The sequence below is a fragment of the Apis florea genome, unplaced genomic scaffold, assembly GCF_048593485.1.
Source record: "Apis florea isolate Af1SG1 unplaced genomic scaffold, ASM4859348v1 contig_2291_pilon, whole genome shotgun sequence".
Classification (NCBI taxonomy): Eukaryota; Metazoa; Arthropoda; class Insecta; order Hymenoptera; family Apidae; genus Apis; species Apis florea.
In genome coordinates this window covers 537,752-561,167 of record NW_028256553.1, presented here as the reverse complement: position 1 = coordinate 561,167, position 23,416 = coordinate 537,752, and the positions used below count along the sequence as shown (strand labels likewise).

Here is a 23,416-nt window from a genome sequence, read left to right as displayed (position 1 = left end):
TAAATGAAATAGAAGAATGAACTAGAAATTTAATATACAAAAATTGATATATACAAATTTCGGTGGAAACTTATTCATTATATTATAAGCAATTTAAATTTATATTAAATAAAGAGTTAGAACGAAGCAGAAGTGCAATATAAATAAAGCTATTTTTTTTATTTCATCAATTACTTATAACATAAATCTTCATTCACATTTTTTGCATTTGGCTTCGAAAAATAACTAATAAATAATCAAAAGTATTTCAGGAATATATTAACATGGTACATTACGATGATTTTGTTTTTTATAATTTTGTATATTATTTATTATTTTTATTTCGTAAGATCGAAAAATAGATTCCTGATCCTTGTGTTTCGTTATTGAAATAGAGAATATTAAATTCTTTGCAATGTTATCATGTGTATCTTTTATATAAATATCTTCTATTTCTAATATCTAAAGATAAATTTACTTTAAGATAAAATCATATTTGATGTAAATAAACATCTATGTACATTTTCTGAATTCATGTAAAAAGTTCTGAAAAGTTTTTCAAAGAATAAAAGCGAAATGAATATATATAAGATATTTTATAGAATACTATTTAACGTAACGCACATTTTATTCTATTATCAATGTTTTTTATTGTTATCGTAAAAACTTCTGATATTCTTTAGTTGTTTAAAAGATACAAAATGAAAAAAAAAAGAAGCAAAACATAGATAATGACAAAGAAAAAATGTAGATTTGTTAATATCGTTTTATATCCTGTATGAAATAATAATTATAATATTCTTCTAACATAATCATATAAAAAACTGTTAAAGTTTAAAGGTGAAAACTTATTATTTATATTCAATAATCCTTTAGTTGCTGCTATTATTAATAAAAATGCCGTGGTTTTTAATACTTCATAAAACTTGGATCAGTATAAAGACATTTTAAATTTTATCTATTTATTGTATGTTTTCTTTATGAATGTAATATTATAATTAATATTTAATTAGATTAAGTCTGATTTATATATTTTAATTTTTAAATTTATAATATTACTATTTAATAATTTTCTATTGAAAAAATATTTGTACGATTTGTATAATATGAAATGTATGTAATATAATAATTATCATTAATATAACTTAAATTTAACATTATATCGTATGCTTTTAAAACTTTTAATTTTAAGATCATAAATATGACATTTGAAAATCTGAATATAGAATCGAATACTTTTCATCATATAAAAATAAAATATAGTTTCCCAATATAGATAATGCATAGATACTATATTGTGAAACAAGTATCTAATAACATGAATTGTTGTAGTAATAGTGTTATAAATAAATATTTATAAATTTATAAATAATAAATTAAAAAATAAATTAAAAAAATTTTTATATATATATATAAATCTAAAGAATCATTTGGAACAGAATTTTTCAACTTTTGTAATCGATATATATATATATAATAATTTTTCATTTTTTTATTCCCAAAAATAATAGTTATACTGATACTGCAAGTAATATTTGTCGGAATAAAAGAATGAATACATGAGAAATACAAATAATAGAAACGAGCAATAACTTTTTACGACTTGTCAATCTCAAAAGCAGCAGATCTTTCAAATCATAATGACTAACTTTAAAAGAGATTCTTTAAAATACGAAAACAGTTCATCCTCCTTGTTCATCTCTCTTTGTTTCTTGTCAATTAATTATGAACTGACAATTAATTGTTAATTAATTTTTTTATTACAATTGTTTCTGTTTATTAATTATGCTTTTGAATGCTTTTTATAATTTAATAATTTAATAATTTTATAATCAATTCATCACTCTATTTATAATGGATGAAATATCTCTTAGAATTGTTTTTTAGAATTTATTTTTTCTGCAATTTATTTTTATTACAATTCGACATGATTTAAGATTATATAATGCTGTTCGTTTAAAGCAATTTCACTATGATATCGGATTCTGTTACACAAAATTGAACAGTATCATCTCTTTTACATAACTATTTGTCCATAATTGACTTTAATTTGCATACATATATATATTTGCAAATAAACTCATAGGGGGTCTGGATGATCTCTATCAAGTCAATTGAGATTGAGATGATAACTTTAATTCGCTTCGATATAACTGCATGGCAACAAATAATAAAACCAAATTATTGCAATAAGACTATATAAGTTTTTTAGTAAATTTCCATTCCTGTTAACAATTATGTTAACAATTACGTGAATTAGTTTTAACGGTTGTTAAAATTAGAATTTTTCCAATAAAGATATTTTATGACATTTTTCGTTCTTCCTTTATATCCTCCGTGCAATAGTTTGATGGGAATCACAATAAAACATTCTTTATTGTCTACGATGTCTATGATAATGCGCTTTAGGTTCAATGATTTTTATCGATTTTTCCTTTTTCTAAAAATGTGAGGTTATTCAAAGTATGGTATAAATATATTATATATGGGAACTTCCTCTCTTCTCAGACATAATATTATGATGATAAGAAAAATAAGAAAAATTAAGAAAAATAATTTATAAGATTTTTAAAATTTAAAATATTGTTTAATTAAGTATTTATTTAATGTTATATGCTGATGATATTGTTAAAATAATACTTTATCTTTCAATTTGTATTTTAAATAATAAAAAATATATTTGAATGAAATGAAAAATAAAAATAAAGATAAATAAATATTTTTAAAGATATAATAACATATAATAAATAATAACATATAACAATTATAATAGCATATTAATAACAATTAATAAATATTTTTTTTTATTTTCAATCATTTTTATCTTAGAATTTACAAGTAAAATTTTTATTTCTTCATCAACATTGTGAATTTAAAAAACGCAAATTTCTGAATATACAAAAAATAATATTTTAATAAAAAATTTTGAGATAAAATAATTTTAAAATATAAAATCATTAACGAATTAAAATTTTACATTTGTCAATTTTCTTTGAAGAAAAAATTTTAACAAAAAAAATCATATTAAAAAATAACATTATAATATAAATCAGCAATAAGAAATTAATTAATTAGAAAAATTAATATATTTATTAGAAATTAGAAATTAGAAATTAATATATCGTTAGAAAGCTAAAATCTTAAATTATATAATTAAAATATCGTATATAATATTTTAAAAAATAATTAATATTCTAAAAAATATTTCTATATAATCTTTATATGCTTTGTATAAACTATCAAAATCATTTTTAAAAAATTCATTTCTTAACTTATCATCCCAATAAGCGAGGTTATATAATGTCAATTTAGGAATTAAAAACAGCTTCCCATATTATCCCGATCGCCATCTTATTCCCAGTCTCCCTATTTAATTAACGATGACAATACTGCTCATTATTAACTATCTTTTTTTGACGTCATTATTTATTTATTTTTATCTAATTCATTCATATTATAATTTTTAAAATTCAAAGTTTTTTAAATTTTTTAATGATAATTAAAAATGAAGAAAAAAATATAGATTTTCGATACATAATAAGGTAATTATTTTTAAAATTTAATATAAACATAAATTAAATATAATTATTTTAGATTATTAAACATGATAAAAAGATATTTTTTGTAAAATTAGTGAATTTAATATATTTATGTTCTATTTCACAATTTTATTCTATTAATGTAATATCTATTAAATCATTGGTAAAATTTTTATAATATCATTTTATGTATTTATAACAATTAGTTAACTACATTACAATTAATATAATTTATATATTCATTATATATAATATTATTATTTTAAAAATTATTTATATTATATAATTCTTTCTGTATAATTCAAAAGGATCTGTTATTATAAAATTATCATTTTAATTAAGAAATATAATCTCCATTATGCTTCATTCGCATTGTTCTCAATCCTATCAATGTCATCACTTTTTCTATAGATTTACGCGTCGAATTGTTTTTACACCGTGAATATTTAGAAACGAATAAATATGTTATTAAAATGATTGTTTCCTTTTTCTCGTATTTTTCTTATTTCAACTATGGATTTTACTATGATATTATCATATGACATTCTTTCAATAATGTCATTATCATTATTCGATCAAATATTTATCCATCATTTTTCAATCATTTTGTCATATTATTTTTCATTTATTACGAAATATTACATAATTTATATAAAAATTGCAATAATTTATGTAAAATTTATTTGCATAAATAAAATTCAATGTAACTTTTTCTTTTGTTCAAACAATACAATATTAAACTATTTTTATTGCGCAAAGTCTTATTTTATCTTTATCTTACTTAATTTACTATAAAATGAAATTATCTATAATTTTAAAGAATAAACCGCATTTGAATTTTTGCATATTAAAATAATTTCATATTTAAAATAACTTTTCTAAATACTAACATGTTGATAGATATATAATATATATATTTCTCGTATTACATGTAAGATAAAATAGCGAAGTAGGTAAAAGTTAAGTTTCGTAAGAAGATAGTTGTAGGTTCGAAAACTAACTGAGGTTTTATTCGAATTTTTCCATTTTTCTCTTTCTCTTTATTAATATTTCTATTCCACAGTCCCTGTGTTGTTCATGTATGTTCGTTTTTCGTACATGATCGTCAAATGGGACTAAAAATAACTTCCAAACCAATTATTATCAAGCCAATTTCGTATCCGAATATATTTGATGCGAATATAGGATAATTTGGTTATACAATTTTTTTGCTATTGACTTTCATTTTTATTCGACAATTTTTATTAATATTTATTAATATTTAATAATATTTTTAATACCGATAAATAATATAAATAAGCGATAATGTTTGCTTTCTGAAAAAATAAAATACATTATATTTTGTATAGAGTATATATAATATATATATTTTGTATATAAAGTATGTATTTTATTAACTATAAATAATTTAATTTTATATTATATGAAGTAAGAAATAAAAACTGTTTCATTATATATATATATATATATTTTGATAGTATCATACGAATATATATAACTATTTATTTCAATTAATTTTTTGACTTAGAAAATATATATTTATTTATTACTATAATATTATTTAATTATGTCTTATCTTATCTCTATTTTATTTTCTGTTGTAAAAAAAAAAAAATATAAAAGAAAAAATATAATATGTATAAAAATGAAATAATATATATAGGAAATAAAATTAATGTTATTAATAATATCATATAATTAAAAATAAAAAATATAACATAAAAATTGTATTGAATAATAAATATTAATAATAAGTGAATTTATTTTACAAATAATATTGTTTATAAATATAATATTAATTGAATAGTGTTACATTTGACATATGTGGCAAAATTGCAAAAAAATTAATTCTGCGAATATGATTCACGCGAACTTATAATTTGTATTCAATAATTTGTATAATTATATTATATTACAATATTTGTATTTATCGTATAAAAATTGAATTTAATTTTGCTATTTTAGAAAACAGAAAAAATATTATTATTATTTCAAATTTATAATTTATTTTTATTAGATTTTTATTAATAATTTATTTTAATAATCGATATTAATTTATATTAGCAATAAAAATCAACTTATTACAAACTATAAATTAATAATATATTATTTAAATCATTATATTATTATAATTAAATTATTTTTGTCGAGGCGTTTTTTGTATCAAAATATTCAAATCGTTGAGTAAAATAAAAGTACATCATAAAGCCAAGATGTAATATATATATTTTTCACATTGGAGATTAAACGACATGTAATTTTGAAAGAAAAATTGAAAAATGTGTAATTGATATCTCATATTATCTTCGTCTGTAATTATGTATCAAAAAGAAATATAAAAAAGAAGAAAAAATAATGGTAGGAGGATAGAAATAAGATAAAAAATATTGAAATCAGAGCTATTTTCAGAGTGCCGCAAATGAAACATATAAAGAAAAGACAGAAAGAAATGAAAAAGAGATAGAGATAATATAAGAATTGATTGCTAGCGCAATCTTAAGTATCAAAGACATCTCTTCAAAAATAGTAGATAAAGTAGAATAAGAATTGGAAATCAACGCTATCTTTTAAAAATATGTTTTTTGAAGAGATAATGCTGATCTATAATTTCTACTTACCTTATCATACTTTATCGTATGATGAAATATTTTTGATACTTAAAAGATGGCGTTAGCAGTTAATTTTTATGATATTTCTATTCATTTTTTATTATTTTCTTTTTTTATATATTTCATTTGCGGCATTTTAGAGATGGCGCTGATTTCATAATTTTTAGTTTATCTCTATCTTTCTTTTATTATTTGCTCTCCTTGTCTATACTTATTCTGTAACATTTATATGTTCAAGAAACGATTCTGATATTTGATTAACTTTATTGTCTTTACCTAACCTATTGATTAAAAATCTTAAAAGAATTAATTCAAGCCAATTTTTATATGTCGTAAGTTTATAATTTAAGTTTATATGCCTATTTTTATATATTTATATATTATATAAATGAAGTAAAAATTTTTATCTAAATTTTCAACTTTTTCAATTTATGTAAAAAGAATATAATTGGATAGGAGATAATATGCGAAATTTTTCTAATATTTTCAAAAACAAGAATTTTTATGAAATTTTATTGTTGGTTACTTGTGAAATATTTATTATTTGCATACTTACTTGTTGCATTTGCTATTTTTTTGAGTTTTAAATATTTTTTCAATATTTTCTTAAATGTAGAGATATTGAAAGTTTTTTTTTGCGTATATATTATATTTTATATAATTAATTTCTTTAATAAAATAATTTTATAAAATTTTATAAAAATATATTGGATATTTCATATAACTTTATGAAGAAATTATCTTGTTTCTTTTTTACAATATTAAAAAATGCGTATTAAAAAATATATAATTACATAAAAAATGATTAAATAAAAAATATAATTATATAAAAAATTTTATTGTATAATTATTTTTATTGATATCATTACTTTTATTTATTCATTTTATTTATTATTTTATATCATTATTGTATCTGTATTTTTATGCAATAATATTTTTTTTATTAAATAATGCGGTATAAAGTTTTTTAAATAATAAACAAAAAATCATCTATGATATATATGTAAATATTTAAATGAAATTTATTCGTATTTATATATTCGTATTTATTATATATTTTTCATAATTATAATCTTTTATTGTTTCATGGGATTATTTATGGAATTGTATTTCATGGAAATTATGGAATTATTTTTGTTTCAAAAATAAATGACTAAAACTAAAACTAAAAAATAAGAATAATAATGGAATTATAAATATGACAATAAGTATGGTAAAAGTAAAATAATTCTTAATAAAATAAAGAAGTATTTTCGCTTTTTATACTTATGATTAAAATATTAAAAAATAAAAACTCTAGTATCATTAAATAATTATGTAGTATCATATATATATATATATATTAGTATCATTAAGTAATTATAAATTGATATTTAATATTAATATAATAATTTATAAATGAAAATGACAAAAAAGTAAATAAAAATATATATTCTTTTTATCATCCCTGGTGGGGATCGAACCCACGACCTTTGGATTAGAAGTCCAACGCGCTATCCTCTGCGCCACAGGGACTTGATGTTATAATTATTCTTATAATTCCATATTATTGTAAATTATATATTTCATAGATGTCACTAATATAAATAATAGTTTATGTTAAAAAAAAAACAAAATACTAAATATAAGTTTCTAGATAATTAACCAATATATTAAAGAATTTTTTAAAATTGATTGTATAATAAGATAAGATATTTTTTATCTAATTTTATAAATATATTTTATTTGTAAATATAGTATAAACTTTTTTTATATCATATTGTATTTATAATAAGTTTTACATAAATTAAACAATAAAAAAAAAACATTTTTATATAATGAAATACATTTCAAATATTCAAAGCCAAATTAATTATCATATTACATTATTAATAATTTCGAATTTAATTATTATAAAAAAATAATTTTTAAATAATAATTCTCATATTTAGTAATGCAAATATGACATAATTTTATAATAATTTCGAAATTTAAAAAGTTTCACCATAACATTACATTTTCATTATGATGGATGTAATACTACAACCGATGTAGTTAATACATCAATTCAAACTATAGATATATTTATCCATTCGTATCCATTGATATTTTCTCTTATTCTTTTAAGGAAATTGAATAATGGATTAAATGATTGTATTTATTGTTTATTAGAATGTAATTATTATTAACAATAAATTGAAAAAAGAAATTATTAAAAAACAGAATGTAAAAAAGGCAAAAAAAAGATAAAAATAAGATTCACTGAATTTTTTGTGTACATTTGGATTTCTACTGTGTAATGCGACGACAAAAAGAAAAAGAAAAAAAGAAAGAAAAAGATAGAATAAAACATTGAATGAGTAAGAGGAAGGGGCTAAAAAAGATGGCCGTTCTGAAACATATGACAAAGAACGGCGGGCAACCGCCGCAGCCGAAAACAATTTTCACGAAATGTGTTTTACGATATCGTTGATCTTCGTCCTCATGTAGAGGTGTAGTGATTTTTCAAATAAAGGGATCGTGGCTATAAAAGTCAGTGATCCTGTTAGCAAAGGAGCCATGACTACGTGTAAAGAATGGGCTCGATCGCATCGGTGTTGCAGTGGCATTGCTCGGAGTGCGCTCTGATAAATCCAACGGAGAGCACGCGATGCGCCAGGTGCGGCATTACTCGTCTTAGGAGTGATGAGAAGGCAAATCTCAGGTTGAACCTGAGTTTGGAGCACAAAGTTCCAGGACAAAAAGAAGAGGGAAAGCAAAGAAACGACAAGGAAGGTGACTCTTTCTCAGTCTCCATTGCACCAACATCTCTACCAAAACTTCATTTGAAGAAACTACCAGTGGACGATATATGTCCGACAGCTTATAAATACGTCAAAACCGATCTCATACATTGGTGAGAAAATTGTTAACTCATCTCTCTCTCTCTCTCTCTCTCTCTCTGCTCTCTCTCTCTCTCTCTCTCTCTCTTTCTCTTTCTCTATCTATTCACAACCCTTTCTCCTTTCTCCCCCCTCCTACCATTCTTCGATTTCTCGCGTGTTTGTACACAGTCTACCAAACTCCACAATTTTGTGGAATTCTCTTGAAGTCTAATACTTATTTTTTATCAGTGCAATCATTTTGGTGCAATATCTCATTTTTTGAGCAAGATATTTTAGTATGAGATTTCCTCTACCTCTCACTGAACAAGTTTAATTTGTGCCAAGGATTTGTACCTCACACAAAACAATGGTTTGTAAGGGGAATATAATACAAATGTTTATTTGTTGCATGTTCACATAAACGTAGATATGACAAATACTATTGCATCTACGAATATAGACTTTCATTTACTATCAATATATTATGTTTAGATTAATATCAAAATTAGTATATATTTTGATAGTATTTATTTTTTTATATATTTAGATAGTTTTTAAATTTTTATTACAACAATATTTAAAAGATAAATAAATACATAATTACATTATAAAAAAAAATTTATACATTCTTTAACTCTTTCCTCTTCCTTGATTTTATATATAAATATTTTTCACATACTTATTCACATATTATTTCACATATTATTTACTAATTGTTATACTATTTTTTATATTAATTTTTAGCTCAGAGGGAAATTTAATTCTATCTAATCATACAAAGAAATCTCATCATGATTTATGGAAGGGAAAATCTTATAAAAAGGAATCAGTTAAACGATCTTTTTCTCTACCTTCCTTAGTAACACAATGGACATGTGTTCGTTGTCTATTAGACAACAATTGCAGTTCTGGTATAATTTGCATAGCTTGTGATGCAAATTCTTCTATAGCTGAAACTGACAAAAAACAGATTGGTGCACGTAGAAGTAAAAAATTAAATTTACGTAAAACAAATCGTCTTAAAGCTGCCTCTGAACTTCTGGCGAATATTTTAGATGGTTTCAATACAAATTCTTCTACAAATGATGCAAAAATTAATAAAGGTATATAATAAATGTTTAATTAGAATTTTAATAAAAATTACTATACTTCAAATGAAATGAGATTAATATTATTTTATATATATTTTATAGATATGGCACAATTAACAAGTATAAGCCGTAGTGAAAGGAGACAAGATAGAGAAGACTGGACTTTACCACCAATAGAAACTATGGAATCTACTACACTTTCTTTTACAAATACTGCTGATACCTCTCAACGTTCACCAAAAAGACATAGTCCTTCAATATATGAACGAGTTAAATCTAAAGTTAGTCGCTCTTTATCTAATGGATCTGTTGTACATAAGTTATCTGAACATGCAATTCAAAGACCAACAAGTTTAGTAGTCTCAGAATCGCAACAAGATGATGCTCTCTGGAGTTGTGATAATTGTACTCTTGATAATGCTCCTGGCCTAGAACAATGTGAAGCATGTGAAGCTCCTAGAAGTCCAGCTCCTTGCAGTGGAGTAGTTATCAGTGTACCTGCCTGGGAACCACGAACTCTATCTTCTGCAGGTTCACTCTCTTATAGACGTTCTTTTTCTGATGTTGAATCTGTTACAAATGTATCTCAGAAAAAAATTGTCAATCGTAGAAGTCTCAATGAAGATGAACCACCTGCAGTACCACCTCATTCTGCTGGTTTTAGTACAAAGCCAAAGTATTCTTATATTGGAATTACTGATCCTGATATACCACCGCCATTGCCAAAAAAACAAAATAATAAATTAGGTCTTGTACCCACAAAAGCACATAGTGAAGCAACTAGTCCTGTTGATGTACCAAATGTAAATTCATTAAAACGTATGTGGACGTGTCGAAAATGTTCTTATGCCTATAATCCTTTATGGTCAACAGGCTGCGATATATGTGGATCTTCTCGATCACCGCCTTCATTAATGCAACCTAGTTTAATAACTGTCACAAAAGATGAAACAAATTGTTCAATGCATACACAATCTCCAATTGTAGTATCCAGAGATAGTGTAAGATACATTCCACAAAAAACTGCTACATTGGCTACAGCTGAATCTGATTTAGATGATCAAATTGATCCACCTTCTCCTGTATGGACTTGTAAAAAATGTACATTATTAAATGCTGCTTCAAGAACAACATGTGAGGCATGTGGTGGTTCAAAGCTTAAAAGCATTATGCATTTAGAAGATGCAACATTACGAAAAGGAGAAAGCTGGGTGTGTCCATCATGTACATTAAGAAATCCATTATCAGCACAAACTTGTAATGCTTGTAAGACATTAGCAGATTTTTTAGATATACCAAAAGATAACAAATTTTTTGGATCAAGAAGTCCAAGTCCAAGACTCTGTTCGACTCCTATAAATTCAAAAATTGTTACTTCAAGACATAAAAATTCTGTAAGAAGAAACAGTTCTTCAATTGGAGATAAAAGACATTCAAGAATTAAAGACTCTGCTCATGGCCAAGTATGATTTTTTTATAACTATATATAACTGCATATTATTAATATAAATATTATTAATATTTTTTTATTAATTCTTTACTTTTTATCTTTTACAAATTTATATATATTTTATTTTTTATAGTGGCAGTGTAAATTGTGCACATATGAAAATAAGAGTACAAATGGAATTTGTGAAATGTGCCAAATCTCAAAAAATTTATCTCAACTACCAATTGAAAGACCTAGAATTGAATCTGGCATAAGTACTCTTACAATGCAACGGCAAGAAAGTGTAGTTATGGAAAATTTGAGACAAATTGAAGAAAGAGAAGCATTGGAAAAATGGGAACGAATTGTTCGCTATTGCAAGGAGGTATATTGATTAATTATTAACATAAAATTTATTATTACGCGTAAAATGAATGAAAACAATTATATATATTTTATAGTTAAAACAATAATAGAAGAAAAACAATATATCGAAATTAATTCGTTTTCAAATATGTAAATTATCATTATTCTTTTTTTTTTTAATATCATATATTTCTTTATATTAATTTGAATTTTATTATCTTATTCAAATTTTATATTTTTATATCATTATGTTAATGAAAAAATTATATATTTATTTTTGAAAATTGGCTGAATATTTAACTTTATATTAAATATGTGTGTATATTATATTTTCTCAAAAATAATAATTGAATTATTAATAAAAAGAATTAAAATTATAAGAGGAAATTATTTGATTGTTGATAAAAAAAGTAGATTACATTCTACAAATGAATATTAATATACATATAAATAAAACAAAGTTAATAAAAGAGAAAATTCTAAAATTTTCTAAAGAATAAAATATTTTTAATAATAATTAATTTATTTATTTTATATAGACGAATGAACCTTTTGTCGATGATTCATTTCCACCAGCTCCAAAATCTCTATATTATAATCCAGCTGAAACAAAAGATAACCATGTTGTTCAATGGAGAAGGCCTCATCAAATTAATGTTGATTCTACAGTTGATTCTAAACTGCCTTGGGCTGTTTTTAGAAAACCTTTACCTTCTGATATCTCACAAGGTGTATTAGGAAATTGTTGGTTACTTTCAGCTTTAGCTGTTTTAGCTGAAAGTGATGAACTTGTAAAGAGAGTTTTAGTAATGAGAGAAACCTGCCCAGAAGGAGCTTATCAAGTAAGACTATGTAAAGATGGAAAATGGACCACAGTACTTGTTGATGACTTATTACCCTGTGATAAAAGAGGCCATCTAGTATACTCTCAGGTTCATATGTTAATATTATTATTGGTATTTAAATCGGTATTTAAATATGAATAAATTTTATTTTTTTAATTATTTATTTATAATTTTGATAAAATATAGGCAAAAAGAAAACAACTTTGGGTGCCATTAATTGAAAAAGCAGTGGCTAAAATTCATGGTTGCTATGAAGCTTTAGTATCAGGACGTGCAATAGAAGGTCTAGCAACACTTACAGGTGCTCCCTGTGAGAGTGTGCCTTTACAACCATCTGCTTTGCCAAGTGAAGATGAACTTGATAAGGATTTAATATGGGCTCAACTTTTATCTTCAAGGCAAGCTATGTTTTTAATGGGTGCTAGTTGTGGAGGTGGTAACATGAAAGTTGATGAGGAAGAATATCAACGTAAAGGTTTAAGGCCAAGGTAGAAAATGTTCAAAAAATGTTAAAAATTTAAAGTATATTTGGTTAGTTTTTTAAAATATACATGACATATATGTATATAAATATATATATAATTTTTTTAGGCATGCTTATTCTGTTCTTGATGTACGGGATGTACAGGTAAAAAATATACAAGTTTAATTAAAAACTTTAAAAATAAAATATGTTTTTCAATAATATATTTAACAGGGAATACGATTATTGAGATTACGTAATCCATGGGGTCACTACAGTTGGAAGGGTGATTGGTCTGATGATAGTCCTATCTGGACACCGCAATTACGAGAAATGCTTATGCCACATGGTGCTTCTGATGGTGTTTTCTGGATTTCTTTTGATGATGTATTAAAATATTTTGATTGTATTGATATTTGTAAAACTAGAGTTGGATGGAGTGAAGTTAGATTGCGCGGAACACTTCCACCTTTATCATCTCTTAGACATTTATCATGTGTACTTTTAACGGTACTAGAACCGACTGAAACAGAATTTACATTATTTCAAGAAGGACAGAGGTAAATATTATTATTTCATTTTATCATTTAATGTAATTAACATGTATAATTATATTAAATTATAAAATATTATATATATATTTAGGAATTCTGAAAAATCACAACGTTCTCAATTGGACTTGTGTGTAGTTGTTTTTCGTACACGTTCGCCAGCAGCACCAGAAGTGGGAAGATTAGTAGAACATAGCAAACGACAAGTACGTGGATTTGTTGGATGTCACAAAATGCTAGAAAGGGATTTATATATTGTTGTTTGTTTGGCCTTTAATCATTGGCATACAGGAATGGAAGATACTTCTAGCTATCCTGAATATGTTCTTGCCATCCATAGTTCGAAAAGACTCTTAGTTGAACAAATTTCTCCACCAGCATTTGTCTTAGCTGATGCTATAATAAGTTTAACTCTAACAAAAGGACAGCGACATGAAGTAAGAATAGTTCTGTAATTTACATGATCATTATAAAAATGTTTATATTATTAATATACATTATATTATATTATTATATTTATATTACTAAATAATTCTTAATACTTAATAATACTTAATAATATATATTTATTTATAGGGAAGAGAAGGAATGACTGCTTATTATTTAACTAAAGGTTGGGCTGGACTTGTAGTAATGGTAGAAAATCGTCATGTAAATAAGTGGATTCATGTAAAATGTGACTGCCATGAAAGCTATAATGTTGTGTCCACAAGAGGACAACTCAGAACTGCCGATAGTGTTCCCCCTCTTCACAGGTAAATAAGATTCTTTAGTTCTATTTTTGAAATTGATATTTACATCAGTTAATTTAATAATTTTATTATAGACAAGTCATTATAGTTTTAACACAATTGGAAGGTAGTGGAGGTTTTTCAATAGCACATCGACTTACGCACAGACTAGCAAATAGTGGAAACTTGCATGATTGGGGTCCGCCAGATACTCAACATTGTCCACAAATTGACACTCAAGTTGAAGGTTTACATAGTCCTCGTTTAATCACGTGAACAAATGAGTGATTTATAATAAATAGGGCAATGTTTAAATTTATCTCGTTTGTCAAGTAAGAGATTTATTATATACTCGTGATATCCAAAAATTTACTAAAACCAAAGCAAGCTAGAAAGTTTTTGGTACAGAAAAAATTGGTACCAAAACTATAACACATTTTGTGCTTTCTAGCTATTCATGTTGTATGAAAATTTTTAGCATTACGACAAGCTCACTATTGGATATAATACAATAATAATTAATAATATGATTCTGAGATCAGTGGTTAGAAATTTTTTTTTTAATTAGATAGAAATTATTTGTTATCAATGAAAATGGATATACTTTAAAACTTGCGTGCAAATCAAGCATTTCTACGGGAACCATTGATCTATAAAGAAGACTTAAGGCAAATTAAATATTTATGGAAGAACAAATTAAACACATTGCTTGTTATATAAAAAAAAATTATTTTCTCAACATAACATATAAGCACCATAAAAAATAAAAGCGTAAAAGTATACAGTAATAATATATTAAATGAAATAAGTAATGGTCATTAATAACATATGAAAATCATATACACTCTTTTTGGAATTGCTTAGAGTATAATTATGTATCGAAATTTTTTCAATTTTTGCATCTCACAATTCTATTTTCAAATACCCAAGCCATATTCAAAACTCTCACTTAAAAAAATATATATCGCATATTATGCATGAAAATGTTATTAATCGTTTAAGTGAGGATTTTTGAATATTGGTTATATTGTAAAACTTTTATCTGATCTAAACTTTTGTTGTTTCCATCTTATAATTGGATGGAATACTTGTGCTAAAAATGGACATAGCACATAGTTACAGAACCAAAACTCTTGAAAGTTTTACAATATAATGACACGTTCACTGCCATTCTGTGCGATGTACATTTCACTTCATTGTTGTTAAAAATTTTTTTAGTAAATTATTAGCAAAATTATTATGACTAGTTGTTATATATATTTTATGTTGAGTTAACTTATAAAACATATCTTAAACTTTATACATACACAAGCGTGGCAGTTAACGAGTTAGTCAATTTTATAAGTCTTGTACATTTTGTAATCATGACATCGGAACAGTCATCTACGCGGCAATCGTTTATAAATTTTTTTTATACATATAGATTCGTTTTATTTTTATATATATACATATGTATTTTATCTACAAAACAAATAATCATGAAAAGTAAAATATATAAATAATTTTTTCTAATTTGAAAAAATACATTTATCAAATTATGATCTTATATAAAAAAAGAAATTATAATTTCATGTTACATTCCCTTTTTTAGTCAACAAAATTGCTAAATAATGAATAAATATTATATATATATATTTTTTTTTATTGGTATGTATATATATTATTGGCATGGAATGATATACAAAATTTTTATTTAAATTATTATATTAGTATTTTAATTTAATATTAAAATTTTATACTAAAAAAAAACTAAGAATTTTAATTATTATTAATGCTGTTCCAAATAGTGATTTTAAATATATTTATTATATGTATCAAATGTGACATATATCGGCTTATTCTAAATTTCTTTTTTATGTATATTATTCAGAGTTAATAAAAATCGAGATTTTTTTTTTATTTATTATAAAAACACAATGAAAAAGTTTGTATAATCTTGTATCTAAAACTATGAATATCCGAAATATTCGAACAATTGAAATTTGAATGGTTTGATTTTATTAAATCAATTCAAATTTTACATTAATCGAGTACTTAAGAGTTAGCTCGAAAAAAAACATTAATATTTATTATTTTAAATTAAGTTGTTTAAATATTTAAATTGTTTGATCTATTTAAATTAGTTCTTTTCGAATTATTTTAATGTATTAAAATAAATCAAATTGAATTATTGAATTAAAATATTGATTCCGAAATATATATTTTAAGTATTTAAACAACTTTTTTTATATTTATGAATTAAAAGATTCTTTTAAATTTATATTGTATAAAGACTATTTTTGTATGGCTAAATAACATTCATAGTTAAGAAAATAATTTCTAAAAGAAATCAATTTTCGAGAGAAAATCTGATTAAAATAAATATTTATTATATTTTATTATATTAAATTCGTTTATATATATAAAATTTATTTATATATATAAAAGAATTATTATTGAAATATTTAGTTAAAAATTAATATTATTTTAATTAATATATTCATTTAAAAATGTATATGATATTTATTAATATTCTCTATGAAGTATAATTAATAAGATAAGCATTTGCAGATACAAGTTTATATGACTTTTCTTTCATACATACTTATTTGTAACAAAATCGAAAAATATTCTTGATCTTTATTGATATATTATGTATCATAAACCAGCTAACATCCAGTTTTATATGGAAAACTCAATGCTTTGGCTTTAACATAAAACTGCCATGTTCCATGTTCTCCAGATAATAATGAAATTGGCACTGAAATGTTTTGATGGCAGTTGGATCTGATTGAAAATTTATCTAATATTTTTTATATATATTGAATATGGTGATGTGACAATATTTAATGCTGTGATCAGCCAATGACATTTTTGGTCATTAAAACGACAGTTAAAATATATTCTGATGAATGAAAAGGCACACAAATATTATTTCAATGATAGTACAAAATATTTATTAATGCAGTAATTTAATTCAAATGCATAAAAAAATAATTATGAATATAAGCATTATGAGACTTATTGGCAATAGCTTTTTTTTTTTTTAATTAAATCATTTATATATTTTTTCAGATTTTTTATATATAATTATATTTTTTATATTAATTATATTCAATTATTGAAGAAAAGTTTCTGAATATTTGGATTAAATACATATATGTTTATATTTTATATATTTGATTCTTATTATTATAAGATTTAAATATATAAGATATAAGATTAAATATACTACTATACTATACTATAAATTATTATAAATTATGTTTAAAGTATTGTTTTCTCTATGAAATAACAGAAAAAAATTATTTTTATTCTATAATTTTTGAAAAATAGATTTAATTTTAAATATGGCCTAATAATTTTAAGAATTATTTATTTTTATTAAATTATATTGTTCTTAAAAATATCAAAATCCTTTTCAACACTATGTGATAATCTTAAGCCAATCTGTTATTAAAATAGAAATTTTAAAAGAACAAAAATTATTTATTAGCATAAATTATTTTTTCTACATTAAAACAATGTCTAAAATTTATCTAAGTTTTAAATATAAAAAGAATTAATCATTTAAATGATTATTCTTATAGAAATACTCTATAGTTTCTGTATAAAATGGCCTTAATTTACAGATAAAATAATCTAAAGATTTCTATAATTATACATTTTCTTAAAAAAATATAAGAAAAATAAAGAATAATTTTTATTATTATAATAATTTTAATTTGAATCAACAGATTCGACTGCTATATTCTAAATAGTAAGAATTTGAAACATTAATTATTTTATATCATTGTTCAGAATAAGTCTCATCTGTACATACAAAAACAAAAATGCTAAAGAAAGCATGCAATTAAATATAACATATAATTTTTATATTTTTCTTTTTTTATCTTTTATTCTTCAAACATAACTTGCATCTGCATAATTGAAAAAATTAAAAATAATCCTTGTGCCATACCAAAGCATAAAAAATACTATAACAAATATTTAATCAACAATGAATAATTTATCGATTTTATAGAGGCCCATTCCGTTGTCACTATATGATATTATAGTACTTTTTCTCGAAGAAAAATATTCTATTTTAAATATTATATAATTACTGAAAAAATTATATTATAAATAATATTTCCACTTTAGAATATAACACCTGAGAGTCCGGCGATACTATCAGAATAATGGATATGACATAAATATTTAATGTTTGCATTTTAATTGTTAAAACTTTTAAAAAGTTTTGAAAGCACGAAATAATATCATTATTCTGAAAGCAACGTTTATGGTTGAGAATGCTACGGCGAACGAATAAGAGTGTTTGGTATTTTAGGAAACTGTCTTTGTGGATTTGAGCGTTTTAAAACATATTCAATTTGTACATAAAATGAATTATTTATTATATTAAGAATGAATGAAGTTGATTAAGTTATATCCCGCTTATGATATACGTAAGTTATTTTGCTTACACATTTTTGTTAAAACAATGCTTAAGCCGACTAAAAAGTAAGAAATAGAAAATTAGATACATATAACAAAATTAATAATATATCGAAATTATAAAGAAATGATAGTAATATGGGAAACGTAAAAATTTATTTGCAAATAGCATAAATTTTAAAAAGTGTAAAATAATTTATTAAATATTTTATGAATTATCATTAATATTAAAAAGTCAATGAAAAAATTTAAAGTCAATGAATAATTTATCGATTTTTTATAAATTATTGAATATTATTTATTCATTTTAGCACAACGGTAATAATATTTATACAAATTGAGCAAAAGATGTAGGATGTATGTCATCGCAAAGTACCTAGGAATATATTCTTAATGCAAAAAAAAAAAATTTAAAAAAGTACGATATGTCATTACACTTGTAATTACAGAGTATATAATATTGCGATGTCATTTTACAATTATTAAATAATTCGTACTCTGTACGATGTTACGTACCGGGTGTATTCTAAATTGTATACAAGCGTTAAATTATTTTTTTTCATTTTAAATGAGACTGAAATACATATTCAAAAAAATATGAATACAAACCATATTTAAAATTATTAAATTATTAAAGATAAAGAAAAGATTAAATAATTCCTAAAGATATTAAAAACAAATTTTATTACTAAAAAAAACTGTTTTTACACGCATTCTTTTTGTCTATACGACTGTGATCATTTTAGAAACGCCCACGTACGAACCCGAACCAGCAATCAACTTTGTGATAGTCTGTGTACCGATTTGGCAAACTTTGTTGAATTGATCCCATTTCCTATAGATGAAATGTATAATTACTAGAACTTTGTCGCGTACATACAAAGAAGACATTTATTACTTTATGAAATAATAAAGACATTGTATTGTCCCTTGATTTATATAATATAGTAGTATAGGTACATTTAATAATAAATCGAAATATTATCTAGAAATTATTCGTTATTCAATCTTAAAATAAAATTATAATTTATAATTTTTTATTAATTTTTATAATTTAATATTATAATTTTTTTATTTTCTATTGACTTAGCTATTAATATATAATTGATATATGATATTTGTTTTATATAAATATAATATATAATTATTAATAATAATATTATTTATTATTTATTTATTAAAAACATACAATAATTAATAAATTAATAAAACACAATACATATATATATATATATATATATATATATATATATATATATTATACTTTTATATTTAAATTATATTTTTAAGTAAAATTTTAATTATAAACATTTTAAATATTCTATTTTTTAAATATAAATATAAATAAATATAAAATAATTGTATTACATAAAAATTTTTCTATAAAAGTGTATATATAGTATGTATATATTTTAAATGATATATGAATTATATATTATAACTAGTATTTACTTACATATATATTCAAATTTAAATCAAATTTCTTTACATTATAGATGGCGCTTTTCGAATAACTATTTTCGTACAAATGAGAACAATTTAACCTATATAAAAAGTTAATATTTTATATATAATACGCTGTGTCGTTTGATGACATTTATATTATTATTTATTACATACCAAAATTATGTCAACATTTACATTTGGAACGCCTGCAACTTCAAGCAACACAAATTTTGGATTTGGACAAAAGTAAATACAATTTTACGTTTTATATTAAATCCTTTCTGTATGAAATTGAAATAAATATTCTTGTATTTAAAATTTAATAATTTTCATATAAATATTTTAAAATATTAATTTTCTGTTATATTTTAGACCTGCAACAGGCTTTAATTTAACTAGTACACCTTTTGGTTCAAATACTTCAGCATCAACATTAACTTTTGGAACTTCTTCTACGCCAGCAACAACTACTGGTCTTAGTTTTGGATTCAATACTGCACCTGCAACTTCTGCACAAACACAATCAAGTGGTTTACTTTTAGGATCAAATATAACTAGCACAACAACTACAGCTGGTTTATTTCCAGTTCCAACTACATCTGCACCATTATTTGGTAGCCTTACTTTTGGTACACCAGCAGCAAATACTACTTTAACATTTGGTGCTCCATCTGCAACATCTACAACTGGAAATGTTACCTTTGGTATACCTAGTACTACAAGTATGTCATAATTAAAAATAATTTATTATTATTAATAATTAAGATATATATTTAATATTTATAATTTAATTTATAGCATCATTATTTGGTAGTAGTAGTTTATTAGGATCAAAATTAGGTACTGGTACTATAACTACTACAAGTATTATAAACAAAGGATTAGGTGGAATAGATGTATCCTTAAGTAATAAAGGACTTTCACAAGAAAATGTTAATCAAACTGTTAAAGAAAATATTTGGCCACCAGAATTATTACAAACAATAGAAAAGTTCAAGTAATTGTTGAAAAATATTAGAAAATTATATAGATTATTATAAAGATAATTAAATTAATGTATATTTTTATTTATAGAGAATTTGTAAAAGAACAGAAAGTACTGTCTTCAGATATAGCAAGAGGTTCTGCAAGACCATTGAATCGATGTGCAGAAGATACAGCATCATTGATGGAACTTCTAACAACATTAGCTGGATCTGTTCAACGAGATCGTTCTGCTGCTGATAAATTAAAACAAGATACTGCAAAAGCATTACAAAATGCTGAAATAGCTCAAAGAACACATGATACTCCATCAGGATTACAATATGAAAATAATGCACCATTGTTATTTTTTATGGAATTAGCTGATAGTTTTGAACACGATTTAATGTTATTTAGATCTCAAATTGAAACAACAGAAAAACATATACAAACAATGATGACTCCAAAAACTTTAACACCACAAGGTAATTTTATTTCAATATTAATATTTACAAAATTTTACATTGTCTATTTGTCTGCTTTTAGAATTGACAATGGCTATGAGTAAACTTCATGAATCTCTTGTAGCTGTTGCTGGTAAATTACAAGGTGTACATTCAAAAGTACAGCAACAAAAAGAACAATATTTAAACTTCAGAAAATATGTTTTAAAAGATAATACCAATGTTTTTGAAGATATTAAAATAGATGGAAAAACATCACGAAATAGTATTGGAAAAATACCAGGTCCTACTCCATTTGGCCCGGGTAATTAATGATTTAAAAATTTTTTATTAATATTTATTATATTTTATAAAATATAATATAATAATAATTTATTTTAATGTATAATAAGTTTAATATATATATAATTATATTTTTGTAGGAAATAAAAGTTTTCTTTCATCAACAGCATTAAATTCTAATAGACCAGGAAGTTATGAAACACGAAATCCATTAGGTAAATGAAATTGTTATATAAATTTATAGCATTAATATATATTTTTTTTTTTGTTTAAAAAAATATCTAAAACAACATTTTTGTTGTTTTAACTATCCCATAAATATTTCCTATCTTTAGGTCTTGCCTGGATTTAGTATAAGGTAGATTTATTAACATATATAATTAACATATATTATTTATCAAATATTGTAGAATTACATCAATAGTGAAATTATTAAGACTTTTATATTTTGTATAAATGTGATTTGAAAATTTCGATGATTTGATTTTATTTTACTTTTCCAGGAAAAGAGTAAGGAATCTATTTTAGTTTACGAGGTACTAAGTTTTTCTTTAGTTTCTGTTTGTGCTGTCAAACATGAAAAGGGACATAATTTTTGTATTTAATAACATTTACTAATTATACATACGAATATTTAATTTTATAATAATATCATAAATGGCGTTTTGTCTTTTTATTTTTTTGTTTAATTTGCTAATTTTTCTAAAGTAATAAATAATAAAAAAAAAAATTGAAATTTATGCTTATTAAAGAATGGCTGTATATTTTATATGTGCTTTAATTGTTTTTGCTTTTTAATATATTTATTGTGCAAGAATCAGCATTTTGTATTTATAAGAGTCATATTAACTAAAACATATTTAATAAAACAAAAATATTATTTATTATTTAAGAATATCAAGAAATGTTAGTTGCATTAAAACAAAACATTTTTTAACTTCATAACGACATTAATATTATTCAATTATTTTTTTTGAATGATACATATATATATATATATATGTGTGTGTGTGTGTGTATCATTCAAAAAAAATAATATATATATATGAATAAAAATAAATATATATGAAAAAAATAATATATATATATATATATATATATGATATATGTGATATATATTAAATTCATTGACAAGTACATCATTATAATTGCAAGTTAATTTAATTCTTAAAAATAGATACAAAATAATTTAGTATATATGTTGTTACAGTTTGGGGAAATACAATATCAACACCATGTGCTACTAACATTACTCTAAGTTCATCATTGAAACCACCAACAGCAAGTTTGACCTTTAATACTCCATCAAATCTTACTACACCTTTACCAACGAGTGAATCTAATTCAAATTTTCAACTTCAAAAACCTCCTATTGGTAATAAAAGAGGAAAACATTAAA

The 23,416-nt window shown here is 22.8% G+C and overlaps 2 protein-coding genes and 1 non-coding gene across 7 annotated transcripts; 2 read left to right on the top strand and 1 right to left on the bottom strand.

Moving 5' to 3' along the window:
* Positions 1-7,569: 7,569 nt before the first annotated feature.
* On the bottom strand, positions 7,570-7,642 carry TRNAR-UCU (transfer RNA arginine (anticodon UCU)). Its single transcript has one exon. It is a non-coding gene; the product is annotated as a tRNA-Arg (tRNA).
* Positions 7,643-8,475: 833 nt separating this feature from the next.
* Positions 8,476-16,358, top strand: LOC100864152 (calpain-D). Of its 2 annotated transcripts, XR_015290718.1 has the most exons (12): positions 8,483-9,002; positions 9,715-10,073; positions 10,164-11,524; positions 11,645-11,875; positions 12,396-12,788; positions 12,888-13,189; positions 13,293-13,329; positions 13,399-13,724; positions 13,810-13,921; positions 14,007-14,152; positions 14,292-14,470; positions 14,542-15,945. XR_015290718.1 is itself a non-coding variant. In XM_003689594.4 (11 exons), the coding sequence occupies exons 1-11, from the start codon at positions 8,683-8,685 to the stop codon at positions 14,720-14,722; spliced, it is 4,032 nt and encodes a 1,343-aa protein (XP_003689642.2). In that variant the 5' UTR covers positions 8,476-8,682; the 3' UTR covers positions 14,723-16,358. The 2 variants fall into 2 exon arrangements, 1 of the variants encoding a protein (XP_003689642.2); XM_003689594.4 differs by having other exon boundaries at positions 8,476-9,002; positions 13,810-14,152; positions 14,542-16,358.
* Positions 16,359-20,339: 3,981 nt separating this feature from the next.
* Nup58 (nuclear pore complex protein Nup58) lies at positions 20,340-23,416 on the top strand. Of its 4 annotated transcripts, XM_012495272.3 has the most exons (9): positions 20,347-20,554; positions 20,681-21,030; positions 21,107-21,305; positions 21,383-21,756; positions 21,818-22,039; positions 22,158-22,232; positions 22,353-22,375; positions 22,521-22,553; positions 23,228-23,416. In XM_012495272.3, exons 1-7 carry the CDS (start codon positions 20,490-20,492, stop codon positions 22,367-22,369), a joined length of 1,302 nt encoding a protein of 433 aa, XP_012350726.1. In that variant the 5' UTR covers positions 20,347-20,489; the 3' UTR covers positions 22,370-22,375; positions 22,521-22,553; positions 23,228-23,416. The 4 variants fall into 4 exon arrangements, with proteins under 4 accessions (XP_012350734.1, XP_012350726.1, XP_012350731.1 ...); XM_012495280.3 differs by lacking the exon at positions 22,353-22,375 and having other exon boundaries at positions 20,340-20,554; XM_012495277.3 differs by lacking the exon at positions 22,521-22,553.

Excerpts from the sequence above, each read along its gene's own strand:
- Nup58 (XM_003689595.4), top strand. The coding sequence starts at position 20,490 with ATGTCAACATTTACATTTGGAACGCCTGCAACTTCAAGCAACACAAAT. Across the intron at positions 20,555-20,680 it reads AATTTTGGATTTGGACAAAA|ACCTGCAACAGGCTTTAATT; the intron begins GTAAATACAATT and ends GTTATATTTTAG. Across the intron at positions 22,233-23,227 it reads TGAAACACGAAATCCATTAG|TTTGGGGAAATACAATATCA; the intron begins GTAAATGAAATT and ends ATGTTGTTACAG.
- LOC100864152 (XM_003689594.4), top strand. The coding sequence starts at position 8,683 with ATGGGCTCGATCGCATCGGTGTTGCAGTGGCATTGCTCGGAGTGCGCT. Across the intron at positions 12,789-12,887 it reads GCCATCTAGTATACTCTCAG|GCAAAAAGAAAACAACTTTG; the intron begins GTTCATATGTTA and ends GATAAAATATAG. Across the intron at positions 13,330-13,398 it reads TTGATGTACGGGATGTACAG|GGAATACGATTATTGAGATT; the intron begins GTAAAAAATATA and ends TATATTTAACAG.